This window comes from Engystomops pustulosus, chromosome 11 (genome assembly GCF_040894005.1).
Source record: "Engystomops pustulosus chromosome 11, aEngPut4.maternal, whole genome shotgun sequence".
Classification (NCBI taxonomy): Eukaryota; Metazoa; Chordata; class Amphibia; order Anura; family Leptodactylidae; genus Engystomops; species Engystomops pustulosus.
Genome location: NC_092421.1, coordinates 81018658 through 81042587, shown reverse-complemented (window position 1 = coordinate 81042587; position 23930 = coordinate 81018658). Strand labels below are relative to the sequence as shown.

Here is a 23930-nt window from a genome sequence, read left to right as displayed (position 1 = left end):
TAATGCTCGATCGAGCATCAAGCTCGGACGAGTATGTTCGCTCATCTCTAATAAGAACGCTACTACACTTGATCTTATACAGAAGGTTCTTAGAAGTGCTGTTTGGGGAGTAGCCTAGAGACAGGGGCTTGGATTGGCGAAAGCTCGCCTGGCAGCGGAGCGCCAGCTCCATGCGCATCATGCGCTTCTTGCGCATCTGTTTACATTCCCCTCACCCGCCAAATCCCAAACTTATAAGAACGCTACTACACTTAACTTGGTGCAGGCTGGGACCGAGTCTGACCCTGGGGCTGGTCATATACTGCCGACGCAGAGGATTGCGGGGCCTACCTCGGTCCAGGTCTCAAAGGCCTACTATACCTCCAAATCCTCCCACCCCTCCTCCACCTCCTCCTCCTCCGAATTACCATCCGTGGGCATGGCGCCATCAGTCGGTAGCTCTAGGCACAGCAGCAGTGCCGTTGCTAAGCGACAGCAGGCGGTGCTCAAACTGCTGAGCCTAGGTGATAAAAGGCACACCGCCCAAGAGCTATTGCAGGGCATTCCACATCAAACTTGTTAACTTTGTCGCCACCCTGCTGTGTAAGCCACAAAATATACTGGAAAACTTTTTTCATTTACGGATATTATTTCAGCGCTTCTTGCGCAGATGTGTACATTCCCCTCACCCGGCATATCCCAAACTTATAAGAACGCTACTACACTTGATCTTATCCGAAAGGTTCTTAGAAGTGCTGTTTGGGGAGTAGCCTAGAGACAGGGGCTTGGATTGGCGAAAGCTCGCCTGGCAGCGGAGCGCCAGCTCCATCCCAAGATCCAACTAACATAGTTTTAACTGCAGCACCTTTAATCTACTACTAGTTCACTGCCTCCATACATGGTCCCCTTATCAAACGAGCTGTGTCAGGCAGAATTTTGGGTTGTTTTCATGGCTTCCATGTTAACTTTGTCGCCACCCTGCTGTGTAATCCACAAAATATACTGGCAAACTTTTATCATGTACCGATATTATTTGAGCGCTTCTTGCTCACCTCCTTTGGTTCCTCTCTGCCACCCATTGGTTTGAAGCCTGAGTCCATTTAGGGTATGTCGCCATGCCACTCTCTAGCCTGCCGCTGCTGCCGCTGCCTCTGCATGCCGTCCCCTATAGTGTCAGGGTCAATTATTGGATGTTTTAGATGCTATCTAGCTTCATTCTGTCACTCTGTCATGGCCATGCTGTTGCCCATAATTTTGGCATAATGGTGCATTTAAGCAGCCTCAGAGGCATCCATGCATGCTGCCCCTGCTGTTTCCTGTCCATTTCCGTGGTGTTTCCATCCTTTTCTGAGGTTCCCAGGTGTTTGGCCAAGCTTCCCTGTGCAGAGCCTTGGTCCCCTTGAAAAATGCTCGAGTCTCCCATTGACTTCAATGGGGCTCGTTACTCGAAACGAGCACTCGAGCATCGGGAAAAGTTCGTCTCGAATAACGAGTACCCGAGCATTTTAGTGCTCGCTCATCTCTAGTCCCAGCACATACGGTAGCAGGGAGTAGAGTGACTATGCAAGTCATGGTCATGACTTTCCTGGCATTGTACCAGCAGCAGTTCTATGTTTTTGGCAGATTACAGAAGTGGTGGAAATAGTCCTGTGTGAGCTTTTATCAGGGAAAAAGTAAAAAAAAAAACCTCAATGTGCCTTTTTTAAGACTTTTTTTATGCCAAAAAAGCCTAACAAAACTAATGACAAATATCCCCACGTATCCCCACGTATCCCCTATCTAAAATAAATGTATCAATGTTTGACTTTCAGGAAGCCTAGTTACATAACATAGTAGCCAAACTGTAGGCAGTGCTGTTTCTATGTCATCGACATAGGTCAGGAAGGAATTCATTCTTATGGTAATTGCCTTTTCAGACTGGGGATTCTGGGTAAGGCATATGCAAAAAGTTTTGAGGTTGGGAAAAGGACAGCAGTGTCTCTGTGCTTCCTTATATGAGGTGGCGCCTTATAAAACATTGTGGCCCCAAGTTGTGTCCACTAGAGTGGAGAGGACCCAAAGTTTCGACAGCTCTGCCAAACCCAGACGTGTTGCTTGATGGGCCGCAGAGCAACCAATAAGGAAGCTTAATACCAACTAGTGATGGCCAGGTGTGTTTAGCCGGCTTCCACTGACCAATCACATCGATGCTCAGTTTCTAGGGGAGTAAAGCTGCCTGATTGACCATCAAGAAACAAGTCGGAGCTAAATTTCACTTCTTCTCATCTCTAGTGTCAACCCTAAAGAGCCAGTGCCCAGAAGTGCATCAAGTTATCACAATACAATGGGGGTCATTTACTAAGGGCCCGATTTGCGTTTTCCCGATGTGTTACCCGAATATTTCCGATTTGCACCGATTTCCCCTGAATTGTCCCGGGATTTTGGTGCACGCGATCGGATTGTGGCGCATCGGCGCTGGCATGCACGCGACGGAAATCGGGGGTCGTGGCCGAACGAAAACCCGACGAATTCGGAAAAACCGCCACATTTTTTAAAAAAATCTGTCGCGGAGCTTGCACTTACCTTCACTCAGCCCGGCTCGGTGAACTCCGTGCGTTCCGATGCTTTTCAGTGCAGCAGCGCCACCTGGAGGACAGCGGAGGAACTACCTTAATGAATCCCAGCCAGACCCGAATCCAGCGCAGAGAACGCGCCGCTGGATCGCGAATGGACCGGGTAAGTAAATCTGCCCCAGGGTCAAAAAAAAAATTTGGTTGCTTTTTCATTTCAGTTAAACCACATTTTCCACCACGGATCCTCCGTCAGGATATTCCGCAATCCATGTGTCTATTGGATTGGATTTTTTTTAGCCTCGCAGTAAAAGAGTTTGACCTTCACAAGGTCATGGAATGAAGATGCTCAGACTTTCCACTCCTGATTGCTTAATTGTAATCTACTCCTTACAGGGAATAAATCTATAGGAAACCTAAGTGGCAGCTGTGCAGCTCCAGTATTTAAGGCCGGGCTGCATTCTGTGCACATAGCAGTGTAATAGTCTCCGCTCCCGTCTACAAGCAGAGGTTTTCTGCATTGTTCTATCCATGGCGAAGACTGGAATAAAAGGATGACCTTGAAATCCCCCGAACCATCCAGAAATGGGCTAGAAATTCTCCAGACAAGCCACGGTGGGCCTTTTATGGTTAATTTTTAATCGTGATGAAGGGACTGTTCACACTGCGCTGAGATTCGCTGCCATCAATAAGCAGCAATTTCACCCAGCAGGACTTTGCTGGATATTAATGAAATCTCATAATGGGGACAAATGTATGTTTGTGCGGTTTACAGACCATTTAGGCGTCTTTTATAAGATTAATGGCCGGTAGGGAACTGAATTACACTCATTTTCAGATAAATTAATGAGATATGGGTAAAATGAACGGACTGTGGTTAATATATAACTCAGGATATTGTTTATAGAGAGAACCGAGAATGTGCAGTTTGGTGTGGTTAGACTATTGGGGATCATTTTGCTATTATGAATATATTTTATTTAAAGATTTTTTCTGTAATGTGCTATTATAGAGCTGCCTTCTGGTTCCAGTCCTACAGTCAGAAATTGGGATCATAAAGTGGTGGTCACTTTGGGACCACTAGGGGGAGCTAACTGAAGACATATCTCCAACCGATGAGGTTGCCTCACATTTTATTAAACATTGCTCTAAAATCCGAAAATGTGATTATATCTAAATAAAAAAACAGACTATTATAAACTAAAAGATAAAAAAATATATATACACACATGTGTCCGGTGGGACCCCGGACCCCCAGGGATCACATGATGGTGATTGAAGTGATTTTTGTGAGTAAACACAGACATTTATGCTCAACCTGTGCTGAACACTACTGAGATCAGAAACCTCGGAGGACTTACTGACCACTTGGCTTTGGATCAATGTAAATCCTGGGGATCATGTGTATTGCTGGTAAGTTTTATTGGTGCATCAACCTCTTTAAAGAGAACCCGTCATGCAAAATAACCCCCCTAAACTAAATATATTTTCATAAACTGCCATTAGAGAGCATTGCCTCTATCCCTTCATTGTCCCTCTACATGCCTGTAAACCTAAGCAATGAGGTCCTAAAGCTGTATGCAAATGACCTGTGAAATGTCCAATGAAGCATTAGCATATTCAAGCTGTCCACTCTATTCATGAGTGGGAGGCACAGCCACACCCCCAGTGCATGACTGACAGCCTGTATAATGATGTGAGGCTGTATAATGATGTGCTTCCTGGTGCTGGTGGCCACACCCCCTGCAGCCTGTGTGTGCATGTGTGTGTGTATATAGGAGAGATACAGCAGCTCCAGGCAGCCATGTTACAGCAGAACATGTCAGATTCATGTGTAGCTGATGTCTGGTCTTTCACCTGTATATTAGGAGGAGGCAGCATGTCAGCAGATGCAGCACACACACTCGCCATGCTTTACAATACATTACACACAGACATGAGCAGGGGGAGGAGAGGGGAGGGGGAACAGGGGTGACATCACTGCCTCTGACCATGTGACCAGTCTCTTTTACATGATAAAGAATAGATGATTTTACAATGATTAATGTATGAAATGACTAGATAAAGGCTGGGATGGGATCCTTGTGAGCTGCTCCAACAGGTAGTAGTGACAGGACAAGTGACACAGACCTGATGACAGGTGTCCTTTAAAGAGGATCTTTCACAACCCCCCCACATGTGGAGATTAACAGTAATATCTTGCAGGGACCGCTATACAGATTCAGGGACACTTTGAATGTTCTTACTAGCACCCATGGGTGCCAAGATATCAGCCCCAGTATCTGACCATTGCAATCCTCTTCACTGTCACAGAGCAGGTGCTGGAGCAGAGGAGGGTCATGTGCTGCCACACTGTCTGCTGTGGCGCAGTCCCTGATCCTGTCATCATTGCTCGATACACAGAACACAGATGACAATAATCGGAAGCGTGTGCTGAAGAAGAGCAAGAGATATATTTTGGCCATAAGGGACTAAGGAGCTGGGGAAAGGTAAGTATAGAATTCCCTATGCAAGAAGTAGATTATTCACAACAATTACATTTAGTAATGCTATGTAACTAGCATGTTATATAGCTGTAGCCTCTAGGCAACAAGCATGTAGCCAATAGCCGGTTGGGGAACCTACCTATTCTGTTCCAGTAACTACCTTGGCAAACTGTATGATCTATGTCATAAGCAGACTAGGAAAGCTGCACATTCTATAGCAGTAGCTGTGAGCACACACACAGCCTGATCTACATCTAGGAAGATCACACTGTAAATGTCCACAGCAACTTCTGTGACACTGCCTGCCACTTACTGCACAGTGTCATAGGACATTAGCATAAAACACACCTCCTCCACTCCAGAATCTCCTCTCTGACAGTGGAGAGGACAATAGTCAGATTCTGGGACTGGTATCTCAGCAACTGTGGAAGACAGAAAGAAAATTCCAAGTGCCCCTAAATCTGCAGAGGAGTATGATACATAACGATTGATCAATAAAAACAATACAATGCTCGAAAATACTAGAAAACCCTTGAAGTATGCAAGTGATATCAAAATCTCTTAACTGCTACACCTGGACACATAACAATGGGATGCTGAAACTAAGAAGCCTGAATTGTCACATGACACAAAACCTGCAACATGACCCCAATACAAGATAATACAAGATAATACAAGGTGGACGCCTGAAGAAGCTGCAAGCAGTGACCACTACAAGGGAAATAAAGGACTACATGGGCGGCCACTCAAATGCATGTAATACATCATCCAAAATCAAGAATTTTGCATCCTCATCGCCCTCTTTGTAGGGTCTCAGACTCTTTGACTTGTTGACTATGACTATGCTCCATTGACGAGGTTTGTCTTAAAGGGGTTATCCGGGTTTAAAAAATTTCTTCTGTCCGGGCTGGGGAGGGCTATTTAAACATAATAAACATGGACTTACCTCCTCCGGTGCTGCCGATGTCCCGCGCCGCGGTCCGTCTTCTCTGTGCGCCGGTTTTATTACAAGTGCGCACAGAGAGCTTCCAGTCGGCCGGATGCTCCCATGCGCACCATCTCCCAGCGCTTACAACGCTAAGAGATAGGGACGGATGGGAGGAGCCGTGCACATCGCGGACCGGAAGCTCCCTGTGCGCGGCTTACGTGCCCCTGTAAACAAACAGGGGCACGGATCGAAGGGACCTCGGCGCGGGACATCAGCGGCACCGGAGGAGGTAAGTCCATGTTTATTATGTTTAACTAGCCCTCCCCAGCCCGGCCATAAGAAATTTTTTAAACCCGGATAACCCCTTTAAAGGGACAACTCATAGAAATAGTCTTTCATGTCAGATAATACCCAGTAAACTGTGTGTGCAGGGAATATCAAGCATGAGCGGAATTGATACTGAAAGGTCATAATCCTCGGAGGTAATGACATATTTGGGTTATCATTAACCAGACTCAATACAAACAAATCCTGAGACGCGAATCATAAGACTGATTGTTAGGATCCATCGGAAAGATTTCCTTTCGTGTGTAATCTGAAATCTTTTCAGGAGACCAAAACCGGACACGACTGGACATTGATTTCCTTTCGTTGCCGCTCGGCTCCAGAGTCTCATATTTGGCGTGAAGTCTCCCGGAAGCGGAATTCTTGTATATTTGTATCTCGTGCTGCGGCTTCACATTTTCCAAGGTCTCGTCTATTGGGATCACCAGATCTCATTGTTCCATATATAATCTATAGAGTCCCTGTCGTATCTGCACATTCCCCAGAGCTGAGTATATAACCAGTAATAACAGAGGAGCCAACAGAAAGGACAGGGGTCGAATATTACCCATTGCTCATGTTCATTTGAGACATTTCTTATTATTGCTTTATCAAAGTCCAGGTCTACAGAGCAGCAGCAAGAAAATACATTTCCTTATCTAGATTTAGATATTTAAAGGTTAAGATTTTCTAAAAACAGCGCTATTGTACCCAGAGGCCATGTCTGGTATTGCAGGACAGTTACATTCACTTCAAAGGGAAAATTGTAAATTCAATTAATGAGACCGGCACCCCTCCCCCCCCCCATTATTGTGATTGGCAGAGGTCCATTCTCCTGGTCAGTGGGGATCGGCTCTCATGATTGCTCGGGGTCGCAGGAGTTGGAGCCCCACCCATCAGATTATTAGCCCATCTCCTGTGGATAGGGGATAACAATCAAAGTTGGTACAGTCCTTTAAAGGGCTGACTCCTAGCATCACCTGAATGACTGCTTGGCCCACTGCTCACCAGAACCGACCACACACTGTACATCACTATTTGGGACAATCATCAGGTGTTCTAAGGACTGATAATCAAAAGTACATTCCTAGAAAACCCCTTACAAAGTTTGGCCAGGAGTTTTGGAGATTTTAGATTTAATATGTGAACCTACCTGCACCAGTAAGGTACTGCCAAGGATTAACCTAAACTCTCTACTGAGGCTGAGCTATAGAATGGTGCCCCTTCTTTCCCTATGGCGCCCCTTGTCCCCATCCAGAAATATATCCAGGAATATGTCATGTTACTCCATGTAGTGTCACTATTTTTAGGTGTCAGGTCCAGGTGACAGTACCCCTGATTCTGCCCCTATCACGTAGGTGGTGCTGCCTGAGGCAAGATGCTCAATTCGCTGCATGGATGGTGCAGCCCCGAGTACTCCCCTAGTGATCAAGTTTTTGCAGTCATCATGATTGGTCACATATGTTCTAACTCTATAACACATATTCGGGGGGTCAACATGATGACATACCTCAATAAGTTTGCCCTTCTGGCAAATCTCCCCTCTACCTCCCTTCGACTTATATAGAAGACATAGGGTTTAGCTGAGTTGAGTTCTGCTGTTCAGAAGACAATCCAGATGGAAGTAGATTGAGGACATCATTCTATAGTTACCTTACAATTAGGCGTTTTCTTCTCAACCCAACATTTTCCTGGATGCGGAGGGATGGTGGACGTGTAAACATGTGGAAAAAGAGGAATAATCTCCAAGCTTGAAGAAGGGGAAAATCCAAATGCAGGAGAATGACCTCCAACCCACTGTGAAGGGAAAAACATGACATTAGTTATAAAACACATAAACAGTCATATAAAATACCCATAACATGATAAATGGGGTCTACCACTTCCATCACATATTTCATCAGGGCTCCGGCCATCCGACTCCTCCTGTGGCCGTCCTTTCCTTTGGCCGTCCCTTCCCTTGGCTGTCCCTTCCTGTGGCTGTCCCTTCTTGTGGCCGTCCCTTCCTTTAGCCGTCCCTTCCTTTGGCCGTCCCTTCCCTTGGCTGTCCCTTCCTGTGGCCATCCCTTCCTTTGGCCATCCCTTCTTTTGGCCGTCCCTTCCTTTGGCCGTCCCTTCCCTTGGCTGTCCCTTCCTGTGGCCGTCCCTTCCTTTGGCCGTCCCTTCCTTTGGTCGTCCCTTCCTTTGGCCGTCCCTTCCTTTGGCCGTCCCTTCCTTTGGCCGTCCCTTCCCTTGGCCGTCCCTTCCAGGTTACGTCTTCTAACCATTTTTGAAAGGGTAAACCTGCTATCAGGAACCTAACTAATGGTCCCTGAGTGACCCTACAAGGTGACAGGCGGATTCTGGATGGTGGAGCGGACAGGTAACAGGAATACTGAGACCAGTGTTCACACTTTTATGCATAAACACTACACAAGTCAGAGACAGGGAAAACAGGGTCACAACAGGAGATGAAGGAACAAAACCAGCTCGGTAGAATGGTCGGTAGGTGAAGTATAAGTCAAATACGTAGAATACAACAAGATAGCAAGAGCACTAGATACAGAGATCTGACTGAATAATCAGCAACTTGCGAAGGAACTGGGCAGAATATTAAGGGAGTAATGGACACCGCCCCCAGCACTGACTGGTTCAGCCGTCCACCACTCAAACCACAGTTGCAGACAGAACAAGCTCAAACTCACACCCAGCTTTCCCAAGCAAAGATCCTAAGAAGGAGCTGTCAATCACAGGCGGCTCTGGGTGTGGTTACAAGCACAGAATCTGAACCTGATCCCATTCAGAGCAATCTGCGCGTTCTGACACATACTGTACATATAGATTGTGAGCCCTCAGGGGCAGGGTCCTCCTTCTATTTGTTTTAGATCTCTGTAGTTTTACTTGTATTTGTTCTTGTCTGAATGTAATATATGTGAACCCCTTATTGCTTGTAAAGCACATGGAACTAAAAGTGCCCCATAAATAATAATAATAATAATAATAATATTGAAGCTTTGTAATATATATCTGAGGAAAAAAAATGCTTCTTTCTCCACAACATTTGGCTCCCTCTTTCCCTCCTTCTCTGGTTTTCACTCTGGAATATCAGATGAAGTTAATCTTGCTAGCAACAAGACAGAAGCTGATTGAGGTGTCAGATTACATAGAAGTTCTATGCAGAGGGGAGGGGGAGGAGTGAGTCACAGCATCTAAGTCTACACTCATCAGCGTTGATGTAACAAATGTACAGACACTCACATAATGACCAGACACAGTGTTACTCCTCATGTACACACAAGGGAATATTGTTTTCTGCAAAGTCTCTTAAAATGTGAGCTCCAAGTAATGATGCAAAACAAAAGACACTGAAAGAATTTAGGGAACTGATTAAAGTTTGCTCAGAAAGTTTATTTTGTTGAACATTAAGTTAAACTTTGCAACATCTGAATTCGGTCTAAATCCGATTATTATCCAATGCACTACGAATGGTTACAGATGCTCCCGCGCTGTCAGCAGATGTTTGCCGATCGGAAGCATCCTATTAGGAACATTAATGCGACCTGTAAAAGACTCGCTCTTAATATAATGAGGCTCAGGGAGAAGCGTTATTACAACAACCGGGTCCCTTGTATACATTACTATAAAAGAATGGATCCAGTTACCTGGAAATCTCTACCATCAAACAAGGAAATAACAAGTCAGTCATTTGTTATTTATTAGTGTTTGCAACGTTTTGGGAATCCTGAGCATTGCTAAATGTAGCAACTTTTGTTTTCCCATTTGGACATAAGGGATACACAATAACTCATCTTCCATAAGATTCAGCTCCATACAGAGCTCAGTCCTGTCCACACTGTCGCTTGGTTTCCTATGACTGTATCGGGAGTTCTTGATTCTGTCCCAGATCGAGGACCTTATGAGCACTGGAGATTTTTATGCATAAAGGATGACAAAACGCTGCAATTTGCTGGGGTAAAGGTTCCGCCTCCAGTGACAGTTACTGGGGCTCATGTATTAATGATTTTGTGCCGTTTTTTCCCTGGGTTTTTTCTTTTGTGCTTTACCCGACAGATTTACAGAGCGTCAACGCTACATTTTCGCAGCATTTTTAGTTTCTGGAAATTTTTGGTTTGGCCCATGATCGGACCAACAAAACGTAAGTCTACCGACCCCTTCCTGAGTGCGGTTTCCCATTTCTGAACAGCATTTGTTCGTTTTACAGTGCGCCAAATACAGAAAGTCAATGCGCCAAAAAATAGCAACACAGCGCAAAACACGGCTAAAATCAGACGCCACAAAACATCACCTTACACCAAAAATAAGGAATGCCTCCCAGTGAGTGCAGATCAGTGCAGCCGGGACCACAGAATGGATTCATCGGTTTTGGTTCTGAATCTAATTGTTCTCTGATTCACCAATTGTCCTGGGAAATGGAATGTAACCCCCTCTAGGCTGGAACTTATTTTAATGAACTTTTTTGAAAATGTGTAGATAAGGAGCCAAATCAGATGCTCAGGATCAGGAGTGGAGGAGCAGGGGGGTCATATACCAACTTCCACAACAATTGGAGTAACATCAGTTTGGACCCAATCAATTTTAACTCAAACCTAATCTTTTGAAAATGTAGTTAAAGCTTCAGCGAATGGAATTTTGAATGATTCCCTCTTATGTAATAGGGGCCATAACTTGAAAACAAGGGTCCCCTTCCCACATCCGGGATACATTGAGAGATGGCTGCACGTCCACTTCAGTTTTGAGATGGAAAAGGATCTATAATGAACTTAAAGGGGTATTCCTCCCACAAATACAAGTTTCTTATATGTCCTCAGGATAACAAAATATTACATTCTCTAATTCACTGTTATTAACAAAAATCCAGCGTTTTACATATATAAGTCCATCCTGTCTCTATCAGTCCTGCTGTACACAATTTCAGTTGCCCCTAGAAACGACCCTGGAACTTCTGACTTGGGGTCATTTGGCCGCTATCTTGGATGAGATTGTGGAGCTGAGTTTCTGTCTGTCTCTGCTGTGAGCCTGTAGCCCCGCCCCCTGCACGGAGCTCAGAGACTCTCACTGATAACTTCCTGCCAGCACATGGTGAGCAGAGAGAGCGTCCGCAAACTACAAGCTACAAGAAGATAAGTGATCCGGGGGAAGGGGGAGGCAGGCACATAGCAGTGAGGTGTAGCAGAGCTCACAGTGTAACAGTGTAAAAGTCTGTCATCCCTGTGGAATCTCATCATCTCTCATCTGTCTCGTCTCTCTTTCAAAATGTCAGTGTGTTATTTCAATGTCAGAAGCCAGATGAAAGTGTATATACACCCTGTACCCCGACAATGTAACCACATTGTCACCCCACAGAACTAGATGGATCATAATGGGGGCCATTTCACGGGCCCGAATCACGGTTTTCCGTCGCGTTACCCGAATATTTCCGATTTGCGACAATTTTCCTTGAATTGCCCCGATTTTGGCGCACGCGATCGGATTGTGGTGCATCGACGCCGGCAAACACGCAATGGAAATTGGGGGGGCCTGGCCGTAAGAAAACCCAACGGATTCGGAAAAACCGCCGCATTTAAAAAAAAAAAAAAGTGTCGCTTGACACACGCTTACCTGGACCGAGCATAGGACGGTGAACTTCAGTGAACTCCGACGGACTTCAGCGCAGCAGCGACCCCTGGTGGACATCGGGCGCACGACCTTAGTGAATCGCCGGAAGACCCGAATCTTCCACAAAAACGCACCGCTGGATCACGACAGGACCGAGTAAGTAAATGAGACCCAATGGGGCAGATTTATTAAGCTGTCTGAAAGTCAGAATATTTCTAGTTGCCCATGGAAACCAATCACAGCTCCCCTTTAAAATATTCATGAGCACTGGTAAAATGAAAGCTGAGCTGTGAATGGTTGCCATGGGCAACTGGAAATATTCTGACTTTCAGACTGATTGATAAATCTGCTCCAATGTGTCTGCTTAGAGAGGCCCCGCCCTGGAATTTTGAATGAGCAGTGGAGGGAGAGATAGGAGCTATGAAACTGAGTAAAATTGTAAAGTAAGGGGTTAAAATGATCCTTATTGTGTTAACATCACTAGGGGATAGAATGTGAGAATTTTCTTTTGTGGGATACTATTGGGGTAAACATAATGTATAGGGACATAAGGGTCATAGTATACAGGAATACAGGAAGGCTATAAAGGGGCAGGCGCAGGGTGATAGTATAAGGGAATGGGGCACAAGGAGCCTGTAGTCTGTAAGAATGGGGTTATACGCTGTAATCATATTTTGGATGGAAGTGGAATCTCAAGGATCACAATTGATAAATTATCTTTAATGAAAAGTTTTATATTGATTTTTGTTCACACTGTCCAGATATTCTTAGAATTACTTTAAATGGACGTCCCACTTCTCGTTGTCCTGTGTGACCGCTATGAGACAAGTGGCTGCAGCAGGAGCCCCCACATTCGTTCTGTTTGCAAAAGAAAAAAAAAAAGATGATTTAGCCCCGCCCCTTCTCGCTGATCCCGCCTCTTTCGGCAGTCAGTCTCTTATGATGTAATAGGTCAGCAGGCGATTGGCCTCAGGAGAATTTCAACACGACTTCAAATTCAGAGATGAGTGAATCGATTTGTCAATTCATAGACTGGATGAGAATCTTCTGGGGGGGGGGGTGGCACCAATTAAAATATTTTATGATTTGTTTTTTTCTGACGCTTTCAAAATAGTGACTGTAATTCATCCCATGGGGATTGGGTATGGGTGAGGAGACGTGCACCCTCTCCGGGTCCTGATCCTTCTCCATGCAGTGTTTGCTGCATATTGCAGGTAACTCCCACCATCGGCGCCAGTGTTAACCCTTTGATTGCAGCCAGCAGCAGTCAAAAGACGTTCGTCACATGGGCGCTGCCATCTTGGCTGAGATTGTCACTCCCCATGATGTCATCTGAAGGTGACGATCTTTCTCCATGAAAGCCTTGAGTCCTTATAAGACCCGATACTGTGTATTTGCTGAACATCTGTTACAATGTATCATTGCAATAGACCATGTGTAAAATCCCCAGTATATGGTGCTATAAATCAGACAACCTACAGTTAGAGTACCCTAAGGGGGAGGGGGGGTCTGAAAAATAGTAAAAAAAAATATTTAAAAAAGTAAGAAAAAAATAAAATAAAAAAAACGTAGAAATTCAAGTCACTTCTCTTTCCCTAGAACTGATATAAAAATAAATAAACAGTAAAAATCATAAACATGTCAGTTATCCCCGAAACCGAAATGAATCCGATCTATCAAAATATTATAACGGTGATTCCCTGCGTTGAGCTCCGTTACAGAAAATAGCGCCCAAATATATGAAACGCCACTTTTTCACCATTTTTTTTCTCACTTCCCAGCACTTAGCATGGAATAAAATGTCATCACTACAAAGTTCAGGACAACTTAAGGATTCAGGGTCCGGGAGGCAAATGGCTGAATATTTCCCAGCGTTTGCTATGACTAGATATGAAAATTATACTGAGAAATGCGCTGGGCTTCTCAGGAGACCCCAGAGAGACATAGGAAATATATCCCCAACATCCCACCCTCATCCAGGTGTAGCCACGCCCCTCTCACATGACAAAGGGGCGGATTAGGTGATTCTGCCACCACTGACTCAGGGTCAGTTTTAAGGAGAGGCCAGGAAGTTTTGCAGAGCTGTCCAGGATTTTATTGGTTCTCTTCGGGGATCTCTTTGTCAATCGACTTACTGAGATGTCTGCTTCTCTTTACGTATTTTATCCCTTTTTATTTTACAGCTTTGCTTCTATGTAGATCTGTTTATTTCATCATTTTTGTAACCTGTAAGCATTGTGCCTTTTGCATATTAAATTGTCATTTAACAAGTTTGTTCATTGCTGCTATATACGTCTTATACCATTGGAGAGGTGAATTACCGCTAGAGGAGTGTGTGTCCTTCTACTATTTCACACTACTACAATATACTACTATACACTACTACTATTATATACTACTACTACTATACACTACTACTACTATACACTAATACTATTACATGCTACTACTATAATATACTATTACTACTACAACTACTACTATACACTACTACTCCTAATACTATACAATATTACTACAACTATTATATACTACTACTACCATACACTACTACTACTACTATTATACACTACTACTACTACTCTAAACTACTACTACTACTATACACTAATACTATTACATGCTACTACTATTATATACTACAACTACTACTATACACTACTACTCCTAATACTATACACTATTACTACAACAATTATATACTACTACTATTATATACTACTACTACTACTTTACACTACTACTACTATGATACACTACTACTACTATACACTACTACTATTATATACTACTACTATTATACACTACTACTATTATACACTACTACTACTATACACTACTACTATTATATACTACTAGTACTATTATATACTACTACTACTGCTATACACTTCTACTACTATTATACACTACTACTACTACTATACAATACCACCATTATAAACTAATATTATTACATACTACTACTATTATACACTCACCGGCCACTTTATTAGGTACACCTGTCCAACTGCTCGTTAACACTTAATTTCTAATCAGCCAATCACATGGCGGCAACTCAGTGCATTTAGGCATGTAGACATGGTCAAGACAATCTCCTGCAGTTCTCCCGAGCATCAGTATGGGGAAGAAAGGTGATTTGTGGCCTTTGAACGTGGCATGGTTGTTGGTGCCAGAAGGGCTGGTCTGAGTATTTCAGAAACTGCTGATCTACTGGGATTATCACGCACAACCATCTCTAGGGTTTACAGAGAATGGTCCGAAAAAGAAAAAACATCCAGTGAGCAGCAGTTCTGTGGGCGGAAATGCCTTGTTGATGCCAGAGGTCAGAGGAGAATGGGCAGACTGGTTCGAGCTGATAGAAAGGCAACAGTGACTCAAATCTCCACCCGTTACAACCAAGGTAGGCAGAAGAGCATCTCTGAACGCACAGTACGTCAAACTTTGAGGCAGATGGGCTACAGCAGCAGAAGACCACACCGGGTGCCACTCCTTTCAGCTAAGAACAGGAAACTGAGGCTACAATTTGCACAAGCTCATCGAAATTGGACAGTAGAAGATTGGAAAAACGTTGCTTGGTCTGATCAACCCCCTACAAACTCCTATCTACCAGACAGGGTATATACAACATGGAACCATTCACTCTGTACCTGGTTTTACCTTATCTACAGGCACAAAATAGGAAAACATGTCCATCTCTATGTGTATGGACTGACACATTCAGCTCTGCTTCATCTCTATGTGTAAGGGTGACACATTCAGCTCTGCTTCATCTCTATGTGTAAGGACTGACACATTCAGCTCTGCTTCATCTCTATGTGTATGGACTGACACATTCAGCTCTGCTTCATCTCTATGTGTATGGACTGACACATTCAGCTCTGCTTCATCTCTATGTGTATGGACTGACACATTCAGCTCTGCTTCATCTCTCTGTGTATGGACTGTCACATTCAGCTCTGCTTCATCTCTATGTGTATGGACTGACACATTCAGCTCTGCTTCATCTCTATGTGTATGGACTGACACATTCAGCTCTGCTTCATCTCTCTGTGTATGGACTGACACATTCAGATCTGCTTCATCTCTATGTGTATAGACTGACACATTCAGCTCTGCTTCATCTCTCTGTGTATGGACTGACACATTCAGCTCTGCTTCATCTCTATGTGTAAGGGTGACACATTCAGCTCTGCTTCATCTCTTTGTGTAAGGGTGTCACATTCAGCTCTGCTTCATCTCTATGTGTAAGGACTGACACATTCAGCTCTGCTTCATCTCTATGTGTAAGGGTGACACATTCAGCCCTGCTTCATCTCTATGTGTATGGACTGACACATTCAGCCCTGCTTCATCTCTATGTGTAAGGGTGACACATTCAGCCCTGCTTCATCTCTATGTGTATGGACTGACACATTCAGCTCTGCTTCATCTCTATGTGTAAGGGTGACACATTCAGCTCTGCTTCATCTCTATGTGTAAGTGTGACACATTCAGCTCTGCTTCATCTCTATGTGTATGGACTGACACATTCAGCTCTGCTTCATCTCTATGTGTATGGACTGACACATTCAGCTCTGCTTCATCTCTATGTGTAAGGGTGACACATTCAGCTCTGCTTCATCTCTATGTGTAAGGGTGTCACATTCAGCTCTGCTTCATCTCTATGTGAATGGACTGACACATTCAGCTCTGCTGCATCTCTATGTGTATGGACTGTCACATTCAGCTCTGCTTCATCTCTATGTGTAAGGACTGACACATTCAGCTCTGCTTCATCTCTATGTGTATGGAGTGACACATTCAGCTCTGCTTCATCTCTATGTGTAAGGACTGACACATTCAGCTCTGCTTCATCTCTATGTGTATGGACTGACACATTCAGCTCTGCTTCATCTCTATGTGTATGGACTGACACATTCAGCTCTGCTTCATCTCTATGTGTATGGACTGACACATTCAGCTCTGCTTCATCTCTCTGTGTATGGACTGTCACATTCAGATCTGCTTCATCTCTATGTGTATAGACTGACACATTCAGCTCTGCTTCATCTCTCTGTGTATGGACTGACACATTCAGCTCTGCTTCATCTCTATGTGTAAGGGTGACACATTCAGCTCTGCTTCATCTCTTTGTGTAAGGGTGTCACATTCAGCTCTGCTTCATCTCTATGTGTAAGGACTGACACATTCAGCTCTGCTTCATCTCTATGTGTATGGACTGACACATTCAACTCTGCTTCATCTCTATGTGTAAGGGTGACACATTCAGCCCTGCTTCATCTCTATGTGTATGGACTGACACATTCAGCTCTGCTTCATCTCTATGTGTAAGGGTGACACATTCAGCTCTGCTTCATCTCTATGTGTAAGTGTGACACATTCAGCTCTGCTTCATCTCTATGTGTATGGACTAACACATTCAGCTCTGCTTCATCTCTATGTGTATGGACTGACACATTCAGCTCTGCTTCATCTCTATGTGTAAGGGTGACACATTCAGCTCTGCTTCATCTCTATGTGTAAGGGTGACACATTCAGCTCTGCTTCATCTCTATGTGTAAGGGTGTCACATTCAGCTCTGCTTCATCTCTATGTGCATGGACTGACACATTCAGCTCTGCTTCATCTCTGTGTGTAAGATTGTCACATTCAGCTCTGCTTCATCTCTATGTGCATGGACTGACACATTCAGCTCTGCTTCATCTCTATGTGTAAGATTGTCACATTCAGCTCTGCTTCATCTCTATGTGTATGGACTGACACATTCAGCTCTGCTTCATCTCTGTGTGTAAGATTGTCACATTCAGCTCTGCTTCATCTCTATGTGTATGGACTGACACATTCAACTCTGCTTCATCTCTATGTGTATGGCCTGACACATTCAGCTCTGCTTCATCTCTATGTGTATGGACTGACACATTCAGCCCTGCTTCATCTCTATGTGTATGGAGTGACACATTCAGCTCTGCTTCATCTCTATGTGTATGGCCTGACACATTCAGCTCTGCTTCATCTCTATGTGTATGGCCTGACACATTCAGCTCTGCTTCATCTCTATGTGTAAGGGTGACACATTCAGCTCTGCTTCATCTCTATGTGTAAGGACTGACACATTCAGCTCTGCTTCATCTCTATGTGTATGGACTGACACATTCAGCTCTGCTTCATCTCTATGTGTATGGACTGACACATTCAGCTCTGCTTCATCTCTATGTGTATGGACTGACACATTCAGCTCTGCTTCATCTCTATGTGTATGGAGTGACACATTCAGCTCTGCTTCATATCTATGTGAATGGACTGACACATTCAGCCCTGCTTCATCTCTATGTGTATGGACTGACACATTCAGCTCTGCTTCATCTCTATGTGTATGGAGTGACACATTCAGCTCTGCTTCATCTCTATGTGTAAGGACTGACACATTCAACTCTGCTTCATCTCTATGTGTATGGACTGACACATTCAGCTCTGCTTCATCTCTATGTGTAAGGCTGTCACAATCAGCTCTGCTTCATATCTATGTGAATGGACTGACACATTCAGCTCTGCTTCATCTCTATGTGTATGGACTGACACATTCAGCTCTGCTTCATCTCTATGTGTATGGACTGTCACATTCAGCTCTGCTTCATCTCTATGTGTATGGACTGTCACATTCAGCTCTGCCTCATCTCTATGTGTATGGACTGACACATTCAGCTCTGCTTCATCTCTATGTGAATGGACTGACACATTCAGCTCTGCTTCATCTCTATGTGTATGGACTGACACATTCAGCTCTGCTTCATCTCTATGTGTAAGGGTGACACATTCAGCTCTGCTTCATCTCTATGTGTAAGGGTGACACATTCAGCTTTGCTTCATCTCTATGTATGAGGACTGACACATTCAGCTCTGCTTCATCTCTATGTGTATGGACTGACACATTCAGCTCTGCTTCATCTCTATGTGTATGGACTGACACATTCAACTCTGCTTCATCTCTATGTGTATGGACTGACACATTCAGCTCTGCTTCATCTCTATGTGTATGGACTGTCACATTCAGCTCTGCTTCATCTCTATGTGTATGGACTGTCACATTCAGCTCTGCTTCATCTCTCTGTGTATGGACTGACACATTCAGCTCTGCTTCATCTCTATGTGTAAGGGTGACACATTCAGCTCTGCTTCATCTCTATGTGTATGGAGTGACACATTCAGCTCTGCTTCATCTCTATGTGTATGGACTGACACATTCAGCTCTGCTTCATCTCTATGTGTATGGACTGACACATTCAGCTCTGCTTCATCTCTATGTGTAAGGGTGTCACATTCAGCTCTGCTTCATCTCTATGTGTATGGAGTGACACATTCAGCTCTGCTTCATCTCTATGTGTAAGGGTGTCACAATCAGCTCTGCTTCATCTCTATGTGTAAGATTGTCACATTCAGCTCTGCTTCATCTCTATGTGTATGGACTGACACATTCAGCTCTGCTTCATCTCTATGTCTAAGGGTGTCACAATCAGCTCTGCTTCATCTCTATGTGTATGGACTGTCACAATCAGCTCTGCTTCATCTCTATGTGTAAGGACTGACACATTCAGCTCTGCTTCATCTCTATGTGTAAGGGTGTCACATTCAGCTCTGCTTCATCTCTATGTGTAAGGGTGACACATTCAGCTCTGCTTCATCTCTATGTGTATGGAGTGACACATTCAGCCCTGCTTCATCTCTATGTGTATGGAGTGACACATTCAGCTCTGCTTCATCTCTATGTGTATGGACTGACACATTCAGCTCTGCTTCATCTCTATGTGTATGGACTGACACATTCAGCTCTGCTTCATCTCTATGTGTATGGACTGACACATTCAGCTCTGCTTCATCTCTATGTGAATGGACTGACACATTCAGCTCTGCTTCATCTCTATGTGTAAGGGTGACACATTCAGCTCTGCTTCATCTCTATGTGTAAGGGTGACACATTCAGCTCTGCTTCATCTCTATGTGAATGGCCTGACACATTCAGCTCTGCTTCATCTCTATGTGTATGGACTGTCACATTCAGCTCTGCTTCATCTCTATGTGTATGGACTGACACATTCAGCTCTGCTTCATCTCTATGTGTATGGACGGACACATTCAGCTCTGCTTCATCTCTATGTGTATGGACGGACACATTCAGCTCTGCTTCATCTCTATGTGTAAGGACTGACACATTCAGCTCTGCTTCATCTCTATTTGTATGGACTGACACATTCAGCTCTGCTTCATCTCTATGTGTAAGGACTGACACATTCAGCTCTGCTTCATCTCTATGTGTAAGGACTGACACATTCAGCTCTGCTTTATCTCTATGTGTGAGGGTGTCACATTCAGCTCTGCTTCATCTCTATGTGTATGGACTAACACATTCAGCTCTGCTTCATCTCTATGTGTATGGACTGACACATTCAGCTCTGCTTCATCTCTATGTGTATGGACTGTCACATTCAGCTCTGCTTCATCTCTATGTGTAAGGGTGACACATTCAGCTCTGCTTCATCTCTATGTGTGAGGGTGACACATTCAGCTCTGCTTCATCTCTATGTGTATGGAGTGACACATTCAGCTCTGCTTCATCTCTATGTGTATGGACTGACACATTCAGCTCTGCTTCATCTCTATGTGTATGGACTGACACATTCAGCTCTGCTTCATCTCTATGTGTATGGACTGACACATTCAGCTCTGCTTCATCTCTATGTGTATGGACTGACACATTCAGCCCTGCTTCATCTCTATGTGTAAGGGTGACACATTCAGCTCTGCTTCATCTCTATGTGTATGGAGTGACACATTCAGCTCTGCTTCATCTCTATGTGTATGGACTGACACATTCAGCTCTGCTTCATCTCTATGTGTATGGACTGACACATTCAGCTCTGCTTCATCTCTATGTGTAAGGGTGACACATTCAGCTCTGCTTCATCTCTATGTGTATGGAGTGACACATTCAGCTCTGCTTCATCTCTATGTGTATGGACTGACACATTCAGCTCTGCTTCATCTCTATGTGTATGGACTGACACATTCAGCTCTGCTTCATCTCTATGTGTATGGACTGTCACATTCAGCTCTGCTTCATCTCTATGTGTAAGGGTGACACATTCAGCTCTGCTTCATCTCTATGTGCATGGACTGACACATTCAGCTCTGCTTCATCTCTATGTGCATGGACTGACACATTCAGCTCTGCTTCATCTCTATGTGTATAGACTGACACATTCAACTCTGCTTCATCTCTATGTGTAAGGGTGACACATTCAGCTCTGCTTCATCTCTATGTGTAAGGGTGACACATTCAGCTCTGCTTCATCTCTATGTGTAAGGGTGACACATTCAGCTCTGCTTCATCTCTATGTGTAAGGACTGACACATTCAACTCTGCTTCATCTCTATGTGTAAGGGTGACACATTAAGCTCTGCTTCATCTCTATGTGTATGGACTGACACATTCAGCTCTGCTTCATCTCTATGTGTGAGGGTGTCACATTCAGCTCTGCTTCATCTCTATGTGTATGGACTGACACATTCAGCTCTGCTTCATCTCTATGTGTATGGACTGTCACATTCAGCTCTGCTTCATCTCTATGTGTAAGGGTGACACATTCAGCTCTGCTTCATCTCTATGTGTAAGGGTGTCACATTCAGCTCTGCTTCATCTCTATGTGCATGGACTGACACATTCAGCTCTGCTTCATCTCTATGTGTAAGGGTGTCACATTCAGCTCTGCTTCATCTCTATGTGCATGGACTGACACATTCAGCTCTGCTTCATCTCTATGTGTATAGACTGACACATTCAACTCTGCTTCATCTCTATGTGTAAGGGTGACACATTCAGCTCTGCTTCATCTCTATGTGTAAGGGTGACACATTCAGCTCTGCTTCATCTCTATGTGTATGGACTGACACATTCAGCTCTGCTTCATCTCTATGTGTAAGGGTGACACATTCAGCTCTGCTTCATCTCTATGTGTATGGACTGTCACATTCAGATCTGCTTCATCTCTGTGAGGCTTATGCACTATGTACCCATAGACTGTATTGGACCTAGGAATGGATTCTGAGGTCTGGGTTCCTCTAGTGGTCATTTGCTATTACGACAAGTCAGATGAAAGCATTAAAACTAAATATAGTTAACACTTCAAAGCAATAAAAACGCAAGAAACCCTTCCTAAAACGCAGAATTATTTTTGTTCCCTGTCTATTTTTTGCAATCCATGTAATGGACGACACTTCCCAATATTTTGTGTATTTTAATATGGCTTTTAACCAAACCAGATTGCCAATCCCGCACTCTGCTATTCCGCACAGACTTGAGCTGAGATGCCGAGTGTTTACCTTGATGAATAGTTTAATATTGTGGATCTTATTGCTGGTGCTTGAGACAATGTTCCCTGTGTGATACCAAGGAGCAGCTGAAGTCTCATACAGAGGCAGAGGACAGATGTAGCAGTGCTCAGGAGGTTACAGCTCATCATGAAGTCTTCACATGTTTTGCTGGGCAGTGCGTGAGCTTAACTTAGAGACTGAGGAACCTTCTTCTGGATCAACATTGTAGGATTTATAGGTTGGAATTAATGGTCTGGATTGTTTCAGCCCCCAAATACTGTGAAGCTTCCATGACAAATTCAGCTCTGCTACATCATATGGGATACATTGATTTGATTAGAAAAAATTGGAAAAATACATATTTATATTTATATTATTGTTTCGTTTGTTATGAATTTTTAATTGATTTATTTTTATTGCCACCACTTGGGGATGAATATGAAAATGGCTTTCGGATACAAGAGAATCCAATAATAATAATAATAATAAATGATACAATTTTGCATAAATAGTAAACATGAAAGTTACACTCCTGAGATACATTCTCATCATTGTGGATGATGATTGATGGTTCTGTATACAGGTACCTGGTATATAGCACATCATGCACATTGAGACTTAGGGGATTTACCTGCCCATTTGCCAAAGGAAACTGGTGAACAGCGGGTTCTGGTGCAGCGGGCACTGACATCAGAGGTAGGAAGGGGTCGCAAGGGACCTGCCAGGCGGATGCCCCCTGCAGCAATGGAGATGGGGGGGCGCAGGACACAATAAGTGGTGGGGGCACGGCACCTATCCGAAAGACACCAGGTGTATCTGGGACCATACAAATCCAGGGAGCAGGTTCAGCGTTCACCGGCCACAGGAAGGGCTGACGTTTGATCCTTGGAAAGGGGATCATCCTACATCTTATACATCCAACTGTTCCAGGATTCTCCCCTCACACAATGGGGCCGGACCGGGGATGTTATCCCGCAATGTAAATCTCCAGCAGTGACTGAGCCTCGAACATCCAGATACCAGTAAGAGCACAAGTCCTGCATAACGCTGCGTGCGGAGAACTGGGAGAGAAGACTCAGAGCTCAGGAGTCAGGAGGCAGCGGGGAGGCAGCAGCAGTCTCCTCCTCCTATACATCCCAGTCATTCTCCCCTCCCTGATACCCTGCAAGCATCACAGCAGCTCATCCCAAACTCCCGCTACACTGAGCTTTACTATACCGTACTGTAATGTACTATACTATACCGTACTGTAATGTACTATACTATACCGCACTATAATGTACTATACTATACCGTACTATACTGTACTATCCCATACTATACCGCACTATAATGTACTATACTATACTGTACTGTACTATACTATAACATACTATAATGTACTATACTATACCGTACTATAATGTGCTATACTATACTGTACTATAATGTACAATTCTATACTATACCGTAAGGTAATGTACTAGCCTATACTATACCGTACTATACTGTACTGTCCTATACTATACCGCACTATACTGTACTATCATATACTATACCGCACTATAATGTACTATACCGCACTATAATGTACTATACTATACCGTACTGTACTATAATGTACTATACCGCACTATAATGTACTATACTATACCACACTATAATGTACTATACTATACTGTACTGTACTATACTATAACGTACTATAATGTACTATACTAT

At 43.9% G+C, this 23930-nt stretch overlaps 1 protein-coding gene across 2 annotated transcripts in view; it reads right to left on the bottom strand.

The window, feature by feature from the left end:
- TCERG1L (transcription elongation regulator 1 like) overlaps positions 1 to 23328 on the bottom strand; it is a 174836-nt gene extending 151508 nt beyond the window's left edge. For both annotated transcript variants that reach the window (XM_072129349.1, XM_072129350.1), the window contains exons 1-2: positions 22861 to 23328; positions 7920 to 8063 (exon numbers count right to left, since the gene is read on the bottom strand). In XM_072129349.1, the coding sequence (XP_071985450.1) occupies positions 7920 to 8063; positions 22861 to 23130 (414 nt within the window). In that variant the 5' untranslated portion in view covers positions 23131 to 23328. The remainder of the gene's footprint in view (positions 1 to 7919; positions 8064 to 22860) is intronic.
- Positions 23329 to 23930: the final 602 nt, after the last annotated feature.